General features: G+C 46.9%; 2 protein-coding genes across 2 annotated transcripts in view; one reads left to right on the plus strand and one right to left on the minus strand.

Annotated features, from left to right (window-relative positions):
- Positions 1 to 14,456, plus strand: part of LOC142881389 (protocadherin Fat 4-like) — a 95,176-nt gene extending 80,720 nt beyond the window's left edge. Inside the window, exons 25-33 of the mRNA XM_076015662.1 lie at positions 11,411 to 11,718; positions 11,938 to 12,048; positions 12,494 to 12,685; positions 12,881 to 12,978; positions 13,063 to 13,218; positions 13,405 to 13,608; positions 13,858 to 13,929; positions 14,016 to 14,052; positions 14,136 to 14,456. Of these exons, the coding sequence (XP_075871777.1) occupies positions 11,411 to 11,718; positions 11,938 to 12,048; positions 12,494 to 12,685; positions 12,881 to 12,978; positions 13,063 to 13,218; positions 13,405 to 13,608; positions 13,858 to 13,929; positions 14,016 to 14,052 (1,178 nt within the window). The 3' untranslated portion in view covers positions 14,136 to 14,456. The remainder of the gene's footprint in view (positions 1 to 11,410; positions 11,719 to 11,937; positions 12,049 to 12,493; positions 12,686 to 12,880; positions 12,979 to 13,062; positions 13,219 to 13,404; positions 13,609 to 13,857; positions 13,930 to 14,015; positions 14,053 to 14,135) is intronic.
- A 1,848-nt stretch (positions 14,457 to 16,304) lies between these two features.
- The window catches only part of LOC142881388 (ubiquitin carboxyl-terminal hydrolase 34-like), a 36,715-nt gene continuing 28,646 nt past the window's right edge, over positions 16,305 to 24,373 (minus strand). Inside the window, 19 exon segments of the mRNA XM_076015660.1 lie at positions 16,305 to 18,103; positions 18,332 to 18,488; positions 18,592 to 18,732; positions 18,904 to 19,044; positions 19,146 to 19,225; positions 19,355 to 19,478; positions 19,803 to 19,927; positions 20,010 to 20,114; positions 20,215 to 20,322; positions 20,409 to 20,535; positions 20,751 to 20,829; positions 20,978 to 21,135; positions 21,378 to 21,707; positions 22,647 to 22,951; positions 23,042 to 23,189; positions 23,525 to 23,629; positions 23,716 to 23,760; positions 23,859 to 24,012; positions 24,086 to 24,237. Coding sequence (XP_075871775.1) covers positions 17,367 to 18,103; positions 18,332 to 18,488; positions 18,592 to 18,732; positions 18,904 to 19,044; positions 19,146 to 19,225; positions 19,355 to 19,478; positions 19,803 to 19,927; positions 20,010 to 20,114; positions 20,215 to 20,322; positions 20,409 to 20,535; positions 20,751 to 20,829; positions 20,978 to 21,135; positions 21,378 to 21,707; positions 22,647 to 22,951; positions 23,042 to 23,189; positions 23,525 to 23,629; positions 23,716 to 23,760; positions 23,859 to 24,012; positions 24,086 to 24,237 — 3,321 coding nt within the window. The 3' untranslated portion in view covers positions 16,305 to 17,366.

The following is a 24,373-nucleotide window of genomic DNA, read 5'->3' on the forward strand; positions in this document are numbered from 1 at the left end:
TTGAACTACAGCCAGTGTGCCGCCAGCTCAGGCTGCAGGCTGCTCTGTTCGTTCAGCAGGTTGGTCACCAGAACACCAATCAGGTTGGAGCAGCTGGAAGTGGACAGCACCTGGACCTACACACACACACACACACACACACAGGTCAACTGACTTACTTAACCAAGGTATTGCATCGTCCGTGTCTTTGAGACAATGTCTGCGATGGGATGGGAGGGTCATGTGATCGTCCACCTTGTGAAGGAAGCAGGTGAGGATGAGTAGGCCACGTTGCTGTTGAGGAAGGTGCGCTAGTCCATCAGGATGCACTTGATGTAACAGGTCACCGATCACGGGACATGCAGTGGCGTCATGGTACATCATGTGCAGCGTGTGTAAATATTTCATTGAGCTATATAAATTCCAGCAGAGGCAGTGCTATGCCCTGATAAGGTTAAAGGTCAACGACAGGAGTGTTTATTTTGTTGTTTTGGAAGAGCGGGAGCTGCAAGTCAAGGTTAGCCTAACAAAAGCCATCCAAACACACAAGTTGGCTGGAGCATGTGTGTGTTTTTGTGTGTGTGTGTATGTGTGTGTGTGTGTGAATATTTTAGCGCGGATGCTTTTTTTTTTTTTTTTTTTTTTTCTTTTTATTCTTTTTTTATGCCTGGCCCAGTCTGTCCGAGTTACGCTGGGGGCGCGTAAACAATGCGCTGGTCGGAACACGTGTACACCAAACGCCAGCTGACATGGATGCCGTTGCATGGCGTTGTTGCACCCTCTGTTGGTCATTCCAGGTAGTTCATGACAGACCTGCGTGTCAACTTGCCTACTATGCATGTTTATTTTGAATAATAAACAGAAACCCTTCCTCAAGGACTTACTTCTGGTCATTATTTATGTTGCACACACATATTTTGAATGCCTCCGGCAGACTTCAAATGAGCCATTTTAATCACGATTAATCGCGATGAACTCCTGGATTGGAGTGTGATTAATCGCAATTAAAAAAATTAATCGATGCCCAGCATTGATATACATATACAGTATATATATATATGTGTTTACATGTATACACATACACATACATTTTCTAAAGCTGCAGGATCAGTCAAGTGGAACTTCCATATACCATCAGGCACTTGAAGACCCAGTTGCCAGCTTTGCAGTGGAGACAGTGGCGTTCAGGCTGTGGTCATCGCCCTGGTGGTCGTGCTGGTTCTCTGATCGTGCCTGTGGCACTACTCATCTGGTAAAGACGCCTAAGGAGCCTGCTGGTTGTGCAAGACCACAAGCTAATTCCAAAAAATCTAATTAGTTCCTACTGCCCCCAAGTGGACAGAGCAAATAATGAAGGATGGCTTTTCTCAGTTACGCTGCACTTCAGCAACAGCCTTGTGTGTGTGTGTGTGTGTGTGTGTGTGTGTGTGTGTGTGTGTGTGTGTGTGCTCTCTTCACTAACAAAAAACAATAACGACAAACACGTCTTTCTGAGGGCCGACCGCAGGAAGTAAGCACAGCACCACCATCAGTACAACCAGACATTTTCATGGCCATTAACACCCTCAACCAGACATGTACAGTCAGCATGTTGATCTATTTCAAATAATTTAATGTCCCACATTGGACAAAGCCCCTTCATTCAAGAAAATAAAAGCTGCAGCTGGTCCGACATCGTGGCTTGATTTCCACCACAGTCAGGCAATGACTGGAGAGGATTCTTTACAGAATCAAGTTTCCCGTGGTTCTCTTCATTTACAGGTAAACTTTTCTGTTTCTGGATATTGAAACCACAGAAAACATCAAGGCAACTTTTTTTTTCTTGCCTCGCTCATAAAGTACAAAACTGGCACAGAGGATGAAGAAGGGAATAATAATAATAATAAACTTTTATTTGTACAGCGCTAAATCACAACCAAAGGCGTCTCAAAGCGCTTTATACAATCAGAGAGAACCAACTGGGCCCCCGGAGCAAGCAAGATGCGACAGTGGCTGGGAAAAACTCCCCTGTGGGAAGAAACCTAGGGCAGAACCAGACTCCAGAGGGCCATCATCTGCCTATGAGTAGTTGGGGTGAAGTAGAAAGATAGAGGAGAGACAGAGAAAGAGAGAAAGGAGCAGAGTGAGCCAGGGTGGCAGACAGGACAGAGTGAAAAACAGATACACCAACCAGGCAAGACGGATATAAACACAAAGAATAGGAAATAATTCAAGGCTGCTGTCCATGTGGAATGTAAGTGTAAGTGTCCATGCTTTGGAAGGCAAGAGCCTAGCTCGATGGACAATCTGCCGATAGGACTAGTCCAGGTCCTAGGCCTGGTGGTGGGATGAAGCGATGACACCAAGACCCCCAGGACAGCACAATCCAGCTCCTGGCGCAGTGGTCATCACCTGCTGGGGACACAGAGACTGCGGCAGCATCATGCATATCGAGCATACTGTACAAAGCATAATGAGAGCTTGGACAGAGTGGATAGAGTAAAAGATTGGATAGAGTAAAAGATTGATTGGGTGAGGAGAGTGATAAAGGCTCCGCCTGCACAGAGCAACGATCCCTGTAACGGGAGCGAAAGATCTCCCTCCACGGCGTAAGCCTACAGCAGCTTAACTGACAGTGGATGGAGTCTAACTATAAGCTTTAAGAAAAAGGAAAGTCTTAAGTCTACTCCTAAATAAACTAACTGTGTCTGCCCCCCTCACCGAGGCTGGAAGATGGTTCCAAAATAGAGGTGCCAGGAAACTGAAACACCTACCTCCTGATCTAACTCTAGAAATTTTTGGGATAACTAAAAGACCTGAATCCTCAGAGCGAAGGGCTCTTGGAGGATGATAAAGTTCAATGGGTTCCCTAATATAAGAAGGAGCCTGAATATAAGGAGGGAACTGAAAACAAACAGGAGGAGGCGTGTCCTCTGAGCAGGTTCCCAACAAAGAAAAGAAAAGAAAAAGTGGGAGAAAAAAATGAAATAAAATAAAGTTCTCAAGATCTCTTAGCGGCTGTGATTTGATGATGTCACGATCAGGGCGGGCCTTTGACGGACAGTTTGCTGACGATGGCGATGGCGGCCTCCGCCTTCCAGTGCAGCATGTCCAGCATGTTGGGGGGCAGGAGCGCCTGCGAGAATGGGGCGTGGCCGCCACAGCCCTCCGGCCCCTCCCCCATCAAGCCCAGGGCTGATGGGAAGATGGCGTCGATTGAGAGGGGCGGGGCCGACCGGACAGTTCTTTGGCCCCGCCTCCTCCTCCTCCTCCTTTGTCTGCTGGGCGGAGGAGGAGATGTAGCCGGCATGCAGAGCATCGCCACCTGCATCACGGTCGTCATGGCTGCTCACCCTCTGCCTCTTGACCAGCGTCGCTCCTTCATCCTCCACTGGAACACACACACACACACACACACACACAAACACGCATGTTAGCACGTTAGCACATTTCCCAGAAAGAATCACAATTCTGTTGATATACATAGAGAGAGAGAGGGAGAGAGAGAGAGAGAGAGAGAACTGCACACCGGACTGGCAATATGGCTGCGTGCCGATTTCTCCTAGTGGCCACTCAAGGTACTGCTGTAAAAATCCCATGGGCCCAAAACGCATTTTTTTCGATAGACCGCAAAACAAAAATAAACGCCTTTAAAACAGCTGACAGGACAACTGTGACCTGAAACGCGATTTGTATCAAATCTTTCTAGATATTATGGTCATGGTTATGGTCTTTCGGTCGTTTCAAAAATGATAAAGGCCAGAAAATCACCAGAAAAGTTTATTCCCAGCGTGACGTCACCACGTCGTACGTGCTGTCTTAGTTTGTTCTGAATGTCCTGACGTCCTGACTGATTGTCCTGATGTGTTTGAAAGTGAAGTTCTCCAGAATCGTTCTGATTGGCTGTTGGAGCCAAAATATCTTTTCTTTTCTTATTTCTGATTCACTGCTGTTGTTATTCACTGTCTTAGTTATGGACCAAATAATAACCGATTGATTGTTTATTTGTATTTTGGTTATCAACGATTTGCGCTAAGGGGCACGCCTCCTCATCACCGTAGGCAGGTGACTGCAGCACCTGCACTATATTAGTGCGGTTAACGGGGCTGCTGGGTCTCTTGAGTGGAATGCAGCTTTAGACCGCTGTCAAGCCTTTGTTGGATTATTATGGATTGGATTTCTGGATTATGTTTTGGCGATGTCATGGAAGCAACCCGTGCCGTGTTGTTCACTGTCGCGGTAAAACTGTTTTGATTTTTTACGTTGGAAATAAACAAACCAAGTATTGGATTGTCACATCCTCCAGAGTTTTTTGTACAGCCATGCTTGGACGCGTCAAACTGAAGATTCCTCCCAGAGCATAGCCCGGTATTTTATTGGAAAAATATTGCGCTTTCATTGGCCAAATGGATCATGTGAGTTACAGAGGCATGATGTGAAGCGACAGTGCTCTGCACGCTCTGTGGGCCCATTAATGCAGAAGTCAAAAACCTTTTTGCCGTATGCGCTGGGTGAGCAACTTGATTGAAATGAATGGGCCGCCATCTTGGACTCTGGGGGGCAGGTTCCCCTCGAGTTCTCTTACCGGTAAGCTAGCAAGAAGCGGATGTAGGAGTTCAGACACTGTTTCCTCCACAATAGCAGGCAGTAGGACCGTAGTTCTGGATTAATCCATTTGGTTATTGGCTGGTGCGACTATTTAAGGAGGAGGACCACAGCACATCTTTCTCTTTTTGTTCTTGTCCTCTCTCTCGTCCGGAGGCCATGTGCAGCAGCAACAGCAGAACTTGTGTTCGTCATAGTGCTCCGTGTTACGTTTGTTCTTATTCTGGTGATGTCCTGAGTTCTTCTTTTAGAAAGTCCACTGGCCTGTAGGGGCGGGGAGCCATTTCTGTCGAAACCTTATTTCTCCGGTGTTTAGCTGAATAGGTTAGTTTGGCTGTCATTTATTTTGTTTTCTTTCAATAGATGATGTCTTCAAAAGAGCCATTTTGTTTATTGTTTTGGCCTTGCCCTCCCCGACAGCCTATGCAAAGATGGTGACTGAGAATAAAATCCATCTTGTGGACTAACACACATGGTCTTCCTTGAGAGCTGGGAGAAGGGGGAAAGATTTTATGTTGTGTTCTAGTTCCCCCTAGGCAGCGGCATAACACCTGGTTTGTTGTTTTTCTTTAACTGCTGTACTAATCTGCTGAATGTATTTCTTTGCTTTCGTGCGTTCACTTCTGTCTGATTTTCTCCGTGACGTAATTGCACTGAGGCCGTGTCCGTTGTACTTACGTTCCTTTGTAGTGTCATCTCTACGCCGCTAGATGGCGTCACACGCAATAAGTAAATCGTTCCCGCGTTAACCTGAAAGAGTAGTTCTGTATGTCATACCAATGAGTGACTTAAATCTATCATGCACGCTTTTCAAGATGTATTTGTGCGTTTGATCAAGCATTGATTTAACTGTTATTTGAATCTATTGTATTTTGTTTATCTTTTCAGACTCATTTTCAATTATTATTTGTAACCCATTCAACCTGATCAACTGGATTTCAAATCGTAAACTTATCTCTCCTCCTCCTTGTATTCTTGCCGATACCCCCATCCTGTATCATGTAGAGAATGTGACTATGCAAGGCCGCCACCCACTGTCACTGACCTCCTGACCAGGTGCCACACCACACCATACACAGTGCACGTGATTTATGATGAATAAATGTGTCGCCTTTGGGAATTGAACCCCCCACGAGCTCCTCCTCTCGTCCAATTAGAGGCTTGTCTGTTTTGTGGCACGTTTGGTCTGTGATGATGACCACCAAGTTGAAGCGAGGAGCCCACCTGATGTAGGGGTGTGAGACACGAGGCAGATTTGGCTCCTGACAAAAAAAAAAGATTAATTCCCATGTTCTTGTGTGAAGAATCCAGTATTCCCGCCTCTAGGTGGAGCTATATGCTGTCAAGCCTCCTGACTGACTGTGTGTGCTGGCAGGTGAAGGACTACGAAGAGGAGGAGCCGCTGCTGGTATGTACAGGATGTGTGTGTGTGTCCCAGCGCTTCCGACACTGGTCCAACTGGAGGAAAAAAGTGAATGATGATCACATGACAGCCATGTTATTGTTACTAATATATTTTTGTGATGTTGTTGCTGTGTCTTTTTGCAAACAGAGCTAAAATACAGAAAAAGGTGTGACATCACAGGTAATCACTGGTTTACCAGCTATGACAGCCACTGACCAAAACAGTCTTTAACCAGCAGCTTGTTTTTCACTCCCCGAGATACTTCAGAGATAGATTGTGGTGTTAACACAACATACCTCTTGGCAGTATGGATGAAAACTGAAGTTAGGGGTCAAAAGTCTGATGTAAAATGAGGTAAGAACTTTAAAATGCACAACAAAATGTTGAAAGGAAAAGGACAAGCTGATCATCACTGTCAATGTATTTATTTAGGTGTTCAAATTCAAGTGACAGCAAACCTACTGCTGTCTTCTTGTCGTTCATTTATTTTTTTTATTGATGTATTTATTTACTCTTGTATTTATTGGGATTACGTCATAAAAGATGTGGAAATGGTTTAATTATTTAATTAATTATACTATGAGGAGATATATTCAGTACGAGAAGGAGATATATTCCGATTTCATCAGCAAACAAAATTCTTCTTTCACATTCTTTATAAAAAAAATTAGTATAAAATGAGAAATGCTGCAAGTGTGTTTGTCTTTCAGAGTAACAGAAAATTGTATTACCACTGTAAGTGCGACAGCTCAAAGGTGGGTAAAATGTAAGAAAAGAAGTGTGATATTTTACAGATAACAAATAAAAATGACAATTTCTGGGGTTTAAAGTTAAACCTTGGAGAAAATGTTTCTTGTTTTTTTGGGGGGTTTTTTCAAAGGGAACTTGTCAATGACAATTACATCAATCAAAGTCCAGAGTTTCCACAGGACATCCACAATGCCACCATCTCTGAGGTAGGTCACTGGAATTTCTTGACTTCTTGCCAGGACACTAACAGGTCATGAGAAGGAGGCGTGTCTTTCCAAGTTTTCCAATACTTTTCCCAAGAACTCATCTTTACATTGTTTGGAAATCTGACTGTGACCTCTGCATTGTGGCGACTTTGTGCCTGAGTTGTGTTTTTCTCACTGATTTTTGCTTTGGCCATTCATGCTACCACAATGCTAACACTAGCTTTGGTACACTTTGCCAGTTTTTCCTTCAAAGCTAATAAGAATTTTCAGTACGGAAATTCGAATAAGGATTCCATGTAGCTTAAAGCGATAGTTCAAACAACTCAAAACACAAAATGTAATATATTCACCATTCATCACTCTATCAAGGGTAACAACTGTGACATTTACCAACTCAAATAACTTTTGAAGTTATGTGAGGGAAAGGGAAGAAATCCCATCCAATGGCAAACATTAATTAACTTCTGTTCACAAAGCACTAAACCTCATTCAAAGATTTGTCAAGGTGCACAAAAAAACACTTCCAACTACCCCTAGAATTGCACAAAACCTAAATATCGCAATAAAAAACTGGTCATGGAAATGCCTAAATTTCAAAAAACCTCTCAAATATCGCTAAAAGTTTTTTTATGCTTTCATTAGGTGGTTTTTCAGACATCAATATAGAAGTATATCGCAAAAGTGTAATGGAAACACTTTTTTTCGCCTTTACGCGTCACGTGACGTATGTGGTCTATGACCAGTTCACTTCAAGTGAAAATGGCGCATTATGTTTGGACGGAGGAGGAAACAGAATATTTTTGACAAGTAATCAAAGAGAAAATATAACAACCATTCTTGCCAGCAAACAAACATCAACAAACAAAAGCAAACTTAATTCTTGTAAATCTGGCGGGACGAGATTTTACGAGAATTACGGTTTCTGCGTTTCACACCATTCATTGGAAACGCCTGCAAATCGCAATTGTACTTTGTTGAAATTTTAAATATATTGCTTTTAACGAAAAACTTTAATAGAAATGCAGCTAATGACATATTGAATTGTAATTCCGTTCATCCTGCATCACTGCAGTAAAGCAGTGTAGCTGATATCTGTAATGAGACTTGTCATCCTATAACTTGTGGCAACAGAGTAGATGAATCTGTCAGGCTCAATAATGCTAAAGTTTTGTGCTATGTTCTAGCTTAGCTGTAATGAGGACAACAAACGCTACAGTTATTGTAAAGGAAGTCAAGATTTTTACTGAAGCTTCAGCCCTACCTCCAGCTTAACATCTTAGCTGAACAATAATGAAAAATATTATTATTATTGATATAATTATTATATTATTTAAAAAAGAATAACAATAACTTTCGCCATTGAGGTTTCACCGTTGGACGACTTTGTGATTAAAAAGCACCAGGTATGTTTTTCTGAATAGCGGACTGAACTTCAGTGTTTCACCCAAATACAACTTCACTGTGATGGCCCAGGTAAGTTAGACATTTTACTGAATGGCTCCAAATTAAATTTTTGTGCTATATTTAACACTTGTGCAGAAAATATTTCAGAATGGGTCTTTCAAAACCATCCTTCCAGAAGCCATTAAGGCACAGGAGTGCCATGTAAATGCACTGACTGTCGAGATGTCACCATGTCCATCTTCCCCCCCCCACACCCACTCTTCAGGTTCAGAGAGGTGTGGCTTGAAACGCATTAGAAGGACTTCTGTCTTTCAGCCCTATCGGCTCTCTGACACCTCAACTTGTGTTTTAGGATGGGACACTGATGGCTGTTGGCTCTTTGGACCGAGAGAGCAGAGACACTCACGAGCTGGTAGTCACAGCATCAGACGATGGAAACCCACAGAGACAGGTGAGAGGCCTTGTGGTTGTGTGTCTGCCCTGAAACTGAAAGGCTGTAGGCTCAATCCCCACAATGGCCATGCCAAAGACTGTAAGAAATGAGAGCCACTGCCTCCCTCATTGGCACTTAGGGGAGAACAACTTGTTTTCATAGCCTTGAACTGTTTTTACCTTGTGATCCAGAGCATCACCACTGTCAGAGTGGTCGTTATCGACGTCAATGACAATAAACCAGAGTTCAGCTCCAGCAACTACATCAGTAGCATCCTGCTGAAAGACGTGAATCCAGGGAAGCAGGTGCTGACGCTTAAGGCGACTGACAAGGACTCAGGGAGCAACTCACTCATCACCTACAGGTCTTTGATGATAAATTCATTATTAATAACTTGTGAATTCACAGGCCACCTATGATGGTCATTGGATAAGAGAAACATTCATTTACTGCAATAAATCATGGGAATTTTATCTAACAGTCGTAAAAGCGCGACTATTTCCCCCTGAAATATCGGGCTTTGCTCTTGGTGAATCTTTTGAGTTTTCAGTTCGACGCGCCCAAGCGTGGTTGTGCATAACAAAACTCTGGAGGATGCGGCGATCCAATGCTCCATTTGTTTATTTTTCCACAAAAAAAAAAAAACTAAAACAGTCTTACTGCGACAGTGAACAACGCGGCACAGGTTGCTTCCAAATGATCCTCAAAGTAATCCAAAAAAATAGTAAAAAAAATAAAATTGCTTGACAGCCCAGTTTCTAAGTTCTCTTAACTCTCACCTGCAGTTTCCTGGCAGGAGGTTCTCCGTACTTGCGCTTGGACAGCAACACTGGAGCCATCACACTGACGTCTCATGTCAATGATGTCACGGAGGACGTCATGTTGGATCTGACCGCAGTGGCTAGAGATCATGGCAAGCCTTCTCTCAACACCACTGGTGAGTCAGGTGGCAGCAGCAGAGATACTGTTTTTATTTGGAGACTAAGGACCAGATCAACAAAGAACGAAGAGCAGCGGTAAATTGCAGTGATTTTTGCTTTGACTTTGCAGCCGTAATCTCCGCCACCTTTGCGTCGTATCCTCAAAGGTTTTTTTGGGCTAATGATATGCAGGTGCAAAGATGCAGAAATGCTGCACTTGAGGAGTCAGACGCGCTCAAATTGCGCTCTAGTAACCTGATCGCAATTTACGCGATAGATCGTCAGATGTTAGAACGTGCACACCCTTAATCACCTGAAGTTGAATTTCACATACTTTATTTTTGTTGTTGTCAAATAACTTTGGAGTGGAAATGACACTCGATACCGGTCAGGCGGCACAGTGATTTATTTTTCCAGTGGCCACTCGAGGTACTGCAGTGGAAAAATTGCATGGGCCCATAAAGTATTTTTTCCCATAGACCGTAATACAATAATAAATGTCTATAAAATGGCTGACAGGACACCTCTCACCAAATTTATTATTCATAACATATTTTTCTATTGTGTAGTTTTACTCATGGAATTTTAATCTCTCTAACCATTTTCTAAATCCCCACAAAAGTCTTTAGTCTGAGACTGACGTCAAAGCTTTGTACGTGCACGTCCATAGCGTGTGCAAGCTTAGTGCGATTTCTAGCTGTTTAGTGGCTGATCTGATCGAGTGCAGATTTCAAGTGTTAGTGAATCAGCATTCTTAGAAAAAAATAAATGAAATTATTTATTTTATATATGATAAGGTGTGCGTGTGAATCTATTTCTATATATACACACACTTCCTCATCAGCTCTCCTGAGAGGAGAGAGTCGTTCTGACACCAGAAACACTTTGACAGTTGGAAACAATGCCTGGTTTTGGCTGACGCTGTTTCCTTGTGGATTAAGCGCTGTTTCGAATGGGGCATATTTGCATAGACGAGGGTGTCATTTTGCACAAAATGACTAATTTAAATATATTCAAATAAGACTGCCGCAGCCATGCCACTACCTGCGCCTCTGCGAAATTTCCACCACTTTTCGCCTTTGCATCCGCTCTGTGGATAGGACGCAGTGTTTTTGGTGGTATTTGCACGGATTCTATGGCGTGAAAGCACTTGGCTGATGGGCAGGCAGGTGGGCTGGAGATCAAGGCTGGATTGGTCCACAATTCCGAAGCGCCGGGAGTAGCAGACACTGTTGACTCAACGGGAATTGTTGCAGTCTGGCAACAACGCCATCTCTCAGCTCCCCTTTAGTAGCAGGTGTGTTAATTGTAGATTGCTTGCAGCTGATTCCACCTGCTACCTCCTCCTGTGGGATCTTTAAAAAATGTACATGAAGTCCAGAGAAGTTGGTGAAGGTGAACTCTGATTAATAAAAAAAGTCTTGAATATTGATATTATCTTTACCCAACCATTCTCAGTCATTGTTAATAGTTATTGTGAAAAATTAATGTAATCAGTGTTATTAACAATTAACAATAATATGTAACTAAAGGCAAACTGAGAAAATGTGTTATTTCAGAAGAGTGTATCAAACTGGTTGACCTTTGTATGATTCAGTACCTGTGAAGTAGTTCTCATATTCAATAAGGTTGGTGACCCTTGCTCTAAAGTCTGGCGCTTTCAAGATGGATGTGAAGGAGTTCAACTTCTGAATCTCAACAGCTGGTTAATCTGCCCTTTTTCCTGCAGCCACTGTCACCATCAACTTGAGGGTGGTGGCTATCCCGGAGGGTGTGGCCTTTCTCAGCCCCTTCTACAACTTCAGCCTGCCTGAGAACCAACCAGCAGGAGCCACCCTGGGGAAAGTCCAGGCCTCCTCAGGAAGTGACCTTTACAGCATATCGTACAGTGTGAGAAACCACAGTGACCTGTTCTCCGTGGACACCAACGGTGCCCTTCGCACTAAGGCACCTCTCGACAAAGAGCTGAAGGAGTGGTACATCCTGGAAGTGGAGGCAGAGGACACACGGACACCACCAACGTCTGCTGTTACCATAGTAAGACCCGGTCCGGTTAAAAAGAAGAACTTCAGCAGGGAGGTCAATGTTTAAAAACAAAACAAACAAAACAATTACTGCAACCAGCCATCAGGGGGCCATTCAGCTTGATTTTATGCCTTTTTAAGGAGGCTTCAAACTCTAAATGTTTCAACCATTGTGATGTTGGTCTGCTGACTCTCAAACATGTGCCCGTTGAACCAGTTTTCTCTCTCCTAGGTCACAGTTTGGGTTTTGGATGTGAATGAGCCTCCACAGTTTCACACCAACCCGTACCAAGCCTCTGTGTTCAGCACCGCCCCCTATAAAACACCAGTTGTCACCGTCATGGTAAACACACTCAGCTTTCAGGAAATATTACATTCGGGGATATATGCAGTGCTACGCCTTGATAAGGTCAAAGGTCATGAACAGGTTGTCTTGTTATTTTGGAAGAGCATGAGCTGCAAGTCAAGGTTAGCTTAGCAACAACCCTAAAAGCAGTGACATCATGATAGAATTTGGTGTGGTACTGATATTATCAAAGTGATAGTTCAAAGTTTTGACAAAATTTCGTAATTCAAGTACAACCACCGCAGATCAAATCATCCCATAAAACCTGATAAATTCATAATTTTATGGCCAGACATTCATAGGATGCGTCAGTATTTTTTATTATTCTGATATTATTCAGTGTTATTTTTCTGACACACAATGTAGCAGAAAATAGTGCAGAGTGAACATCCATCAAGACATATCGACATAGTCAACTAACTGTCACTGTGTGACTCTTCAGGCTTCCGATCCTGACGTGGGTGACAGCGGCTGGCTGACCTACAGCATTGTGGGCAGCAGTCGTCACTTTGACGTGGAGTCTTCCTCAGGTCTGGTCTACGTGGTGTCAGTGGCAGATTTGGCTGGAACCAAGGCTATACTGGAGGTTAAGGTGTCCGACCCCACAGGACTTCAGGCTGTGACCAAAGTGGAGGTAAGTGTTGAAAAGAGACAACAATGGTCTGGTATAAAAAGAAAAGGTCAAGGTCCAGGTTTTCACACCCTGGATACTTAATCAATTGCAGTGAGCAATCGTGTATCTGTGTTCCCAAAGCAAAAAAGCCAAATCCAAAACATCCTGATTTATGAGCTTTTTACATTTTACAACAATAAATTACACTGCCTCCAGGTGGTGGTGAAAGGAACCGTAGACAGCAGTGACGTGGTGGTAATTTCCCTCAACCAGCCGGCCAGCAGAGTCGAGGAAAAGATCAGCGGGGTGGAGAGGTGATGTTCTCTCTGGTACTCATCAATCAGACCTTCCTGCAGACATGTTTGGCTCCTGTTCACTCTCTGGTTCTGGTTGTTCAGTGTCTTGAGTTCAGTTCTGTGTTGGACCGTCCACATCCTGGACGTGCGGAACAAAGGAGCCTTGGACTCCAGATCCCTCAGGGCCACAACAAGGACACTGGTCAGCTTTGTCAGTCTGATCGGCGAGCAGGTGGTCCCCTCCGAGGAGGTTATAGAGTGAGTTTAATTCCAACACACACACACACACACACACAAACAGGAGGCAGCAGAGCAGAATTTTAATTGTTGCTACAAAGAGTCCAAATACTTCTGCTTATGACTTACACACACATATATAGACATATGCATATGTATGGAGGTGTGTGTGCAATTGAGTCAAATGGAACTTTTGTGTTTCATCAGCAAGTTGAAGGACCACTCAGTCGCTTTGCAGGCAGCTCTCAACAGACTGTTTGGAGAAGATGTTGACGTTGACGTTCAGGAGCCTGAGAGTGGCGGAGACAACGGAGACAGCGGCAGCAGCAGTCAGGTTGTTATCATCATCCTGATGGTCCTGCTGCTTCTCTGCCTTCTGCTGCTGATCGTGGCCGTGGGACTGCTCATCAGGTGAGACTCATTGGCGCCACCCAGTGGAATCATTGAGGGAGGAGCCCACTGGTGCTGCAAGGCCACAAGCTCAAAAATTATTAGTTCCTGCTCCCCCAATGTGGACAAAGCAAATAATGCAGGCTCACTTTTGCAGGTCATGCTGCACTTTCAGGAACTGCCTTTAGGTTTTATTTGAAGAATAAAGTTATTGTTAACGGTCCTGCGTCATACAAAATGCACCTAAACCGTGTGTGTTTGCGTCTTTAGTGTGCATGTGAGGCAGAAGCGCTGCCGCCGACAGGACATCTTGGACATCAGCCGATTGGACACGAGCTACACGTATGTTCTCACACGTGCCCACTAAAAAACAGCCAAAGTCTGGAATGCAACTTTTAACGTGACACCGTCCCCTCGTTATATTTCAGGAACTGGCCCCAGAAGAATCCTCAAACAATTGAATAGGTAATTTTCTTTCTCAAAACAATTCCCCAACCCCAGAATTACAGTGAAATCCAGAGTTGAACCTGCTCGTGCCTGTCTTCCAGGAACAACCACAGGGTGGCAGTAAGAGGTCAGCAGGCTGCAGCAGCAGGTCCAGCAATATCCAGGAAGGACAGAAGGGCCACAGTCTCGGCGACCACCAACAAAAGAACACGCCATTCTGAGGACAACTGCAGGAAATCAGCGCAGCGCCACCATCAGTGCAATCACAAAATACATCACCCTGTACCAGGCATGAACTGTCAGCACGTGGATCTCTGTAAAACCATTTAATGACGCACATCAGGCAACATCCTGTGATGTCACCAAGGGCACTGATTCCTCTACCTGGCTTGTGACCACACACTTGTCACACTAATCTAAGTATTTCTTCTTCTTTATTTACGTAAAATGTCTTATGTTTGTAAATGTAATGTAAAATGTTTTATTATTCCTTAATTTTAAATTAAATCAAAATAAAAGTCAATACACAGCAGCAGCATATGTGTGTGTGTGTGTATTATTGTGAAAGTACACATCACCCTAAATCTTCCCACATTAAAAATAAAATGACAAGGGCTCGGCTTGATGATGATATGATGCCTGAGTAGTGACCATCGATTGTACACTACTTTTAGCGATACTATGTATCATTTTCAGCGCAATACTAATTTTCACTCACACTCAGCCCTGCCTATATAGAGCATTCAGAATATTTGCCCACCTGTGTGTAGATCCAAGGTCTCCCTTCTCGTCTTCAAAGACGCAGCATTACCGGCAGTACCAAGAGGTCACAAAGAGGTTGACCAATCCTGCACGCTTCTCGTGGTGGGAAAGTCTTCCAACATGAGCAGCGCAGGTGCAGACATGAGGGCTGTTTACGCAGAGACAGCATTTTTTGAAACCGTCAATTTTTGAAAAAGCTCTCAAAGCCGTCTTCAAAAAATGTTCCTGTTTTCACGGAGCCGCTGGAAACGACTGAAAACAAAGAAGTACCTATGCCGGGTCTAGTGTCGCGCTGCAAGTTTACTCCCTGAAGGCGGAAGAGGGAGAAGAACACCTGAGGCAAGCCGTGTTTAAAACAACACAAGCACTACAGATCACGGACAGAGAAGACGGTGTGGATAAACGACAGAGTTGAACTTCTGCTTGGAGTAATTTAAGAACATAAGACCTTAAAAGGTCCAGGTTAAGGTTGACTGTGAATCGTGGCAGTAAAGGTTTGCTAACATCTTGGAGACCACTGTCTGTTATTGATTCAAGCACATGTGCTGGTAAATTGTTCCACACCAGGACAGCAGTGTGGAGAAAGGTTCTGTCCAGTGAGCATGTGTTGGAGCCTGGGGGCTCAAGAGCATGTGCTGGCGTGGCTGTGCATAGGCGGGTGGTTCGCCGTCTGACATATGGTGGAGGGAGTATATCCTCGAGGTCCCTGGGGATGGGGGCGGGGGGCATTTTGTACAGGACTGTAGCGGCAGCAACCTGTCTCCTGTGGTTAAGGCTGTCGATGGAGAGTGTTCTGCTCGCAGTGTCCTGGTCAACTACAATTATTTTGAGGGCCTTCCTCAAAATGTTGTCAAGTAGGCGAAGATGTGACGGTGGAGCACACATCCAGTAAGGGAGGCGTGCTCCATGACACTGCGGACCTGTAGGTTGTAGACAGTTGCTCGGCTCTCAGCGGTGAGTTTAATGGCTACTCTCCTCAGTGCTGCCAGCTTCTGGCCGGCCCGGATGGACATTTTGGTCAGGTGTTTCGACCAAGACAGCTTGTGGTCAATCGTGACGCCCAGGATGTCAAGCTCATTTGTGGTGGTCAGTCTGTGCCCGTCGAATAGCAGGTCCATCTGGGATGGGATCCTCTTTCTTGAGAGTGTCATGAACTTGCACTTCGAAGGTTCAAAGGTGGTCTTCCATCAGTTTGCCCAGAGGGAGATTTGATGGAGATCCCGATTCAGGCTAGCCTCCACTTCAGCCCTATCTGCTAGAGATCTTATGTGAGCATAGAGGGTTAAGTCATCAGCATACATAAACAGCTTGTTCTCACACACTTCAACCAGGAGATAGTTAATCTATTTCAAATAATTTAATGTCCCTCATTGGACAAACCCCCTACCGTGTGATGTCACAAAGGGCTCTGATCGCTCTACCTGGACCGCACCGTCATTGCTCTTTCCCAGTTGTTTTGTCCGTTCTTTCCTCCATGTGGAAGGTCCAGCGACGCATCTATTTTTAGCAGGAGGCTGTAAACACAGGGCTAACTAGGCTGCCTGGTTCAAATGGCCTCCACCAAGCTAAACTCCAGGGACAAAGAGCTTCAGGCGTTTTTCACGTCCATGAAAAGATAAATCTTTATGTTAAAACTGTTTTTATTTAATTTAATCTCTGTTTAAAATTAAATCCAAATAAAAGCCAAAACACAGCAGAAGAAGAAGAAGCAGCAGCAGCAAAGACAAACAACAGTTTCTGGAATGTTCCTCATTCAAGAAAATAAAAGCTGCAGCTGGTCCGACATCGTGGCTTTATTTCCACCACAGTCAAATAAAGCACCGCTTCTTATATACTCATATATATATAAAGATATTTATATATATATATTTATATAGTTTTCATATACACCTTCAGGCAATGACTAGAGAGGATTCTTTACAGAATCAAGTTTCACGTGGTTCTCTTCATTTACAGGTAAACTTTTCTCTTTTTTTCTGTTTCTGGATATTGAAACCACAGAAAACGTCAAGGCAACTTTTTTTTCTTCTTGCCTCGCTCATAAAGTACAAAACTGGCACAGAGGACGAGCGTCTTTATACACAGTAAAAATGCAATAAAATTAAATTACAGAGGAGACGAGAGTTGTGTAAACCTTTTCCCTCTTACAGCAAATAAAAACCCAAACGAGTCAAATTCTGTAAAAAACATAAAAACAAAACAAAAACAAAGAACAGTTTCATCTGACAAGAAATGTGCTGTTAGCGTCTACGACAATGTCTGTCCTCCCTCGGGATTGGACAAAGGAGTCGGCTGTGCGTAGATTCTATTTTATGTTTTCAACTCGAGCGAGACAACACCACTGAAGCTGGAAAAAAACCAACTGGACTTCAGCTGAAGGCAACAAACAGCAGCGCACAAACGGCAGAAGAAGAAGAGGAAGAAGAAGAGGATGAAGAAGGGAACTGAAAACAAACAGGAGGAGGTGTGTCCTCTGAGCAGGTTCCCAACAAAGAAAAGAAAAGAATAAGTGGAAGAAAAAAAATGAAATAAAGTTCTCAAGATCTCTTAGCGGCTGTGGTTTGATGATGTCACGATGGGGGGGGGCCTTTGACGGACAGTTTGCTGACGATGGCGATGGCGGCCTCCACCGTCCGGTGCAGCATGTCCAGCATGTCGGGGGGCAGGAGCGCCAGTGAGGAGGGGGCGTGGCTGCCACAGGCCTCCGGCCCCTCCCCCATCAAGCCCAGAGCTGATGGGAAGATGGCGTCGTCTGAGAGGGGCGGGGCCGAGCCGGCGCAGTTCTTAGGCCCCGCCTCCTCCTCCTCCTTTGCCTGCTGGGAGGGGGCGCTGGGCGCCTCCCCCCGTGGCTCCACCCCCTCACACTCGCCCTCACCCACTGCTGCCTGTCGTGGTGCCTCAGGCTCCTCCCCCTGCACTAACCCCTCCCCCGCCTCCTGCAGCAGGGAGGAGGAGGAGGACGAGGAGAAGGAGGAGGAGGAGGACGAAGAGGAGGACGAGGCCTCCATCTTCTCCTCTTTGGGGGAGGAGCCCGGGTTCCCGGAGATGGAGGAGGTGGGGGCGGGCTCAGGAGAGGGCGGGTCCTGCTCGGTGCCCGGGTCGATCAGCGAGGACGAGTCCCGCGTCTCCGTATCCGAGGTGCTGGTGGGGGTCAGCGCCTCCTGGTGGTCGGACTTGGACTCCACGCAGGGGGGGAGGGTGGAGGAGGAGGAGGTGCCGGCCACGCAGAGCGTCGCCGCGTCGCCGTCACGGTCGTCATCGCTGCTCACCCTCCGCCTCTTGACCGGCGTCGCTCCTTCATCCTCCACTGGAACACACGTTAGCACGTTAGCGCATTTTGAAATGCGCCATTTCCCAGAACGCATCACAATTCTGTTGTTGCCATCAGCATGTTTAGGACTACTTCCTGGTTGCGTAGTTCTCAGCATGCATCAAGACAGGAAGTAGTGGCACACAACCACAAATTCAAGGACTTGTACTTGCTGTGTGTGTGTGCGTGTGTGTGTATGTTTGTGTGTGCGTGCCGCTACGCTACCTTTGGCCTTGTGCTCCTTTGCTTCCTGCTCCAGGACGCTGCGCTGCTGCACACAAGCCCGGCAGCGTCCCAGCAGCTCCTGGAGGGCGGGGCAGAGGGCGGTGTCAACAGCCTGGGGCGCCTGGACGGACAGCAGCAGCACCAACGCCCTCAGGTCCTGCCACAGAGGACACATGGTGAGGACTTGTGTGAGTGTGTGTGTGTGTGCGTGTGCGTGTGCGTGTGCGTGTGCGTGTGTGTGTGTGTGTGTGTGTGCATACAGCGTTGAGCAGGCCGCTGGTCTTGTTGAGCTCCAGCCGGTGAGCCGCCAGCTCAGGCTGCAGGCTGCTCTGTTCGTTCAGCAGGTTGGTCACCAGAACACCAATCAGGTTGGAGCAGCTGGGAGTGGACAGCACCTGGACCTACACACACACACACACACACACACACACACACACACACACACACACACACACACACACACACACACACACACACACACACACACACACACACACACACACACACAGGTCAACTGACTTACTTAACCAATGTATTGCATCGTCCGTGTCATTGAGACAATGATCGTCCACCTTGTGCAGGAAGCAAGTGAGGAAGGAGTAGGCCACGTTGCTGTTGAGGAAGGTGCGCTCGTCCATCAGGATGCACTTGATGTACTCGCTGAAGGCCGGGTCCTCGCACAGCAGCTTCACACACGTCTTGGCCAGGACGGCCTGCAGCCAAACACACAAGTTGGATGGAGCGTGTGTGTGTGTGTGTGTGTGTGTGTGTGTGTGTGTGTGCGCACACATTAAGAGATGGAACTCGCACTCACCTGGGACTGACAGAGCTCCGTCCACAGTTTTGGGAAGAGAGCCAAGTGAAGAGGAAGTCCTTCGTAGGCAATCAGTACACCTGAGGAGTCACAAGTTTAGAGACACACACACACACACTTTGGCAAAATCCAACGAAACCACCACCAACTAGTGGGGAAGGTCATCATTTAACTGGATTATTTGAACCAATCGACAGCAGCACACGTACTGAGCTTGACCAGCGTGTCGGTGAACTTCTCGCAGTTGATGGCGACGCGACACAGCAGGTGGATGAACTGGTGGTAGGACAGGAAGTAGTCCAGCAGCATCCTGTCGTACACCTCGTCTTTCCCCTGAAACAACAGTTGGAGCCAAAATTCAGTTTTTGGTAGGTATCCTCTGAATCAACCCCCTTTATGTTAATAATCAAGAACAATTCGCTTTTGAACCTTGTTGAATCTTGTTGAATCGAGAAAAAGAAAATGTCATTCTGTTTTGTTTTTTTTTCCATGGCATGCGAGAGTCGTGCTAAAAAGTATATCAAATTGCTAGCACAACAGCTCAACAGCAGTGGACAAATGGAAGGAGGCGGGACGGAGGTACAGGTGCAGGTGAAGGTGTGACAAGTGGTGAGGACAAGTCAGGTGAGCATCAGGTCATGTGACCGAGGGGCATACCTTACTGCTCTCCACCATAGAGGGCAGCAGACACATGTTGAGCTCCGGCCTCGGCGGACGGATGTTGTTCTTGGCTCCCATCAGCTTGATGTTCTCCCTGCAGGGCAGGTAGGGCCCAAACGACACTGAGGACACAAACATACACACAGTCAGGGAACTGGACCAGGACGGGTGGAGCTTGCGAGCCGGGGGTGGGGGGAGACTCACTGGGGATGTTGCTGTGGTGGTAGGTGCAGTGGTTGTGCTGCAGGAAGGGCACCAGCGTGTGCAGGAAGTCGTGCGGACTCAGCAGCACCAGCTCCTTCAGCACGTCTGCAGCAGGGAGACAGTCAGACATTAGAAGAATAACAACAACGACAACAACAGCCATGAGCAGCGTCTGTCCGGTGGGCGTGGCCAAGCGCTGCTTTACCCAGGCAGGCGTTGCGCAGCTCTGGCGGGCTGTACGAGTTGAGGAGCGTGAGCAGCTTGTGGGCAAAGTCGATCCTCTCCTGCCACTGGATCAGAGCCTGCTTCACGTCTGGAGACACAAAACACACACAGGTCAGCAGACGGGTTGCAACACCTGGAGCCCCAGGCTGCCGGCCAGCAGGGCGGCGCTCTGACCTTTGCGCTGCAGGTACGGCCGGGTGGCTTTGAGCACCGACAGGAAGATGGAGAGCAGCTCCACCAGGTCACCTGTCACATGACAGGCAGTGGCCTCGTGGTACATCATGTGCAGCGTGTTGAAGGACTGCAGGGGGGCGCAAATGAAGCGACAGATACACACACACACAGTGCATTATGGAACATGTGTTGATATTATCCCACCATGCAGAGCAGGAGAGGCAACAGCATCATGAGATTGTCAGATCCTTGGCAAAGTCAGTGAAAAAAATTTGGAAAAATTTAAATTCTGACGTCTTGATGCTTCTGACCAGGACGTAAACAGGAAGTTGTTGATCGTACCTCTGTCATGAGGATGAGTCCTCTGTTGAAGACCACCAGCAGCCGGTCCTCGTCGTTCTCCAGCAAAACCCTGAAGGCACTGAAGAAGAAGAAGAAGAAGAAGAAGAAGAAGAAGAAGAAGAAGGAGAAGAAGAAGAAGAAGGAGGGGGAGGAGAAGAAGAGTTAAAAAACATGAAAAAAAAACGTGAAGATAACGTCAATTCAAGAGCGTGTGTGTGTGTGCTCACCTGATGAGCGTGGTCCAGCAGGAGCGGCCGTCCAGGCAGCGCAGGTAGCAGCTGATGGTGGTCTTCTTGAACTGCTTGACGTCCTCCAGCTCTTCTTCTCTCATGTCGGCCCGCTGCGCCACAAACAGCTGCATCAGGTTGAAGAGCTCCTCCACGGCCTGCAGGGGGCAGGAAAACACACACACACACACACGCACGCACGCACGCACGCACGCACGCACGCACGCACGCACGCACGCACGCACACACACACACACGCACACACACACACACACACACACACACACACACACGTTTTTTGAGACATCAAACAAACCCATCACAGTGGGGAACATCATCATTTAACTGAATCATTTGAACCAATCGGCAGCCGCTGGCGACCCGCCGTGGCTCCACGCACCCCGGGGTACTGGCTGGCGTGCGGCGTCAGGTTCTTGAAGGCCCACTGGATGTTCTGGTGCGAGGCCAGTTGGCGTGTGAAGGCGGGCGACTGCTCGCAGCACATGCGCAAGATGCCGTAGTAGGCGGGCAGCATGCTGCGGTTGAACAGCACCACCTCCTGGTCATCGTGGTCAGCCAGGATGTAGTTGAAGGCAATGTTCTTGGTCACCACCGGGTTCTGCACCACCAGCCGCACATTCTCTGGACAGTCCACGCAGATGTTGTACCAGAAAGAGAGCAGCGCCTGCTTGTTGTGGTTGGTGGCGATGGCCGGCTCCGACAGCTTGGGCTGCGGACAGAGACTCGGTTTAGTTAGAGGCTCTTTTCTCTTTTCTTTTTTAATTCACATGAACTCAGATTCTCAGGTTGTTAAGGTCAAAGGTCAAATCTTTGCTTCACTGTTTTGTGTGAGGAAACTTAAAAACAATTTGGACTGTACCTTTAGTTTTAAACATCTTGAAAAATAAACGGTGGAATATTAACTATTTATATGTATTGTTTAGGGCTGTCAGCGTTAACGCATTAATCGCAATTAGTTAAATACAATCCACAACACATTCTTTAATCGCAGAGCGGAGGCCGCTTCCTTTCGGCGCCCTTGTTAACTGATGGTGTTGGTCAGAGCAGGCGAGAAGCGGCCGTGGAGAAATGCGCATCTAGTGTGAACAGGAGAGCTGCGGCTCAGACGCGATTTTGGCGGGTGCACGTCGCTTCCGCGTCCGATGTGAACCTGGTGTGAACCCGTAGTCGGCCCCTCTATGGGGTTAAAACTGCCTTGAAATGTTAAATAACAGAATTTTACACGTGCAATTCAAACCAGGATTAATCGCAGTTAACAATAAAGATTCTGCGATTTTAAAAATTCATCGTTTGACAGCCATAGTATTATTATCAACTTTATATCACTACAGTAGGAAAAACTCCACAGCATGGATTGTAATTCATGCTCAACAACGTTCACTAATTGCGAGAAGTTGGCTAAAGCAAAACCACGGATAAAATTAAATTTTTCGCTTGTGCCGTTACAGTTTTAGAGATATTAGCTCCAAACAGACTGAAACGAGTTTGTGCTCTTACAGGTTTTAGAGTTATTAAAGACAGTTTTAATTTTGGGAGATGACACAAATTTATTTCTGTCTTAATATCTTCGCTTTGCTAGCTAGCTAGCGAGCTTTTTCTCGTAGGCTTCCTGGTGCGGACACGTACTATCTGGGCTGCACAGACCAACCTGGAAGAGGTTCCACAGGTCCATGAAGTAGCCAGAGAACATGAGCTTCTCGGTCTTGGAGATGAGGCAGTAGGTCATGAAGCTGAAGTACTGCACCAGCTTGGTGGTGCCGTGCACGCTGGCATCCACATATAGCTTGGCGCGGCCCAGCAGGCCCAGCAGCAGGTTGTAGACCTGGTGCAGCACCACGGTGGTGTCGGGCGACAGCGGCAGCTCCCGCGTGGGCAGGTGGAGGGAGCGTGTGGAGCGGAACATCTGTCGGAAGGAGTTGCTGGGGATGAGGGAGACCAGGAGGTAGGCGGCCGCTGCAGGGGGGAGGAGCAACCACAAGAGGTCAGGAGGTCAGCAGGCCAGCAGGCTTAGTTAGAGGTGAAAAAGTGTGAAGCTCCACTCACATGTGCGGACTCGGGGGTAGTTGTGGGCCAGCAGGAAGCGCTCCACCCAGTTCTCCATGTTCTGCAGCACCCAGCTGTGCGCCAGCTTGTTCCTGGGAGTCTGGATGGCCAACCAGTCCAGACACTGGGATGGGTTGTACTCGATCACCTGACAGGAAGTCAAGCATCAAGCGGCGTGAGAAAAAAAACACACACACGCATAAAAGAAGACAAGGCCGATGATTGATTTAGTTGCTGGAACAGCTGAACATCGGGCCAACGTGATGTCACAAAGGGCTGGCCCTGACACCCAGGTTAGTAATCACAACCTCTGAGACCTTTTGACCCACCCCCATCACAAAGACAGGGAAGGTGCAATAAAGCATCGGTTTCATCAGGAGGCTGCCAACAAAGGGCTAAAAGCACTGGAGACGGTTTCTTAAAAGGGGGTCTAATTATGTGAGTCTGCTGGACAGCCTGGTCTGTGCGTGCGTGCGACGTTACCTCCCAGATCCTCTGTAGGATGTAGGAGGCGAAGGACGGCATCCCTGGTGGTCCGCCGGCGAACTCCATCAGCATCGTCAACAGCTTGAAAAACGGATTCGCAGCCTGATGGGGGAGTCCAGAGAGTCAAAGATTCAGAAGAAGATTTAGAGGTCCAGCTGGAATAGTGTGAAGACTCTCCAGGTTCTCACCTCAGGGGTCAGCTTGGCGATGGAGGTGAAGAGCATCGACACGATCTGTCAGGAGGAGGAGGGAGGGGTCAGCTCTCTTAAACAACCATCGTCCTGCCACCATAATAAATGAAGCGCCTCAGGCGGTGCTGAAGACAACTCACATGTTCGGCCAGCCGGTTGTTATAGCGACACAGGCTGAAGATGAGGTTGCAGGTCTGCCGGATGTTGATGCCGTCCCTGATGTGTTGGAAGAGGAAGGGGAAGCCCTTCCCCCCCGTCAGCGCCGCCATGTCGCTCTGGGACAGTGTCAGGTGTCTGCGGGACGGAAAAATGGTTATAATACAGAAAAAAACAGTAAAAGCAATGTCAGCAGAAGGCGGCTGCTCACCTCTCAGAGCGCGACTGCTCCACCAGCAGGGCGATGAGGGCGATCATCTTCTCCAGAGCAGCAGGACGGTACTTCTCCTCGGCCAGAGACAGGATGTCCTCCTCCTCGTCCTCCTCCTCCCCTTCCTCCTCCGACAGCACCTCCACCTGAGGCTGAAGAGGCACACTCATCAGTACCACCACCACCATCATCATGAGCATCACCATCACCACAACCACCATCTCATCTCATATCCATGATCATCATGCTGCTGATAGCCAACTATGAGAGCAGCTGTCAGTCAGTCGG

This window comes from Nelusetta ayraudi, unplaced genomic scaffold (assembly GCF_046127955.1).
Source record: "Nelusetta ayraudi isolate G7.1 ecotype Tasmania unplaced genomic scaffold, CSIRO-AGI_Nayr_v1 ptg000192l, whole genome shotgun sequence".
NCBI lineage: Eukaryota > Metazoa > Chordata > Actinopteri > Tetraodontiformes > Monacanthidae > Nelusetta > Nelusetta ayraudi.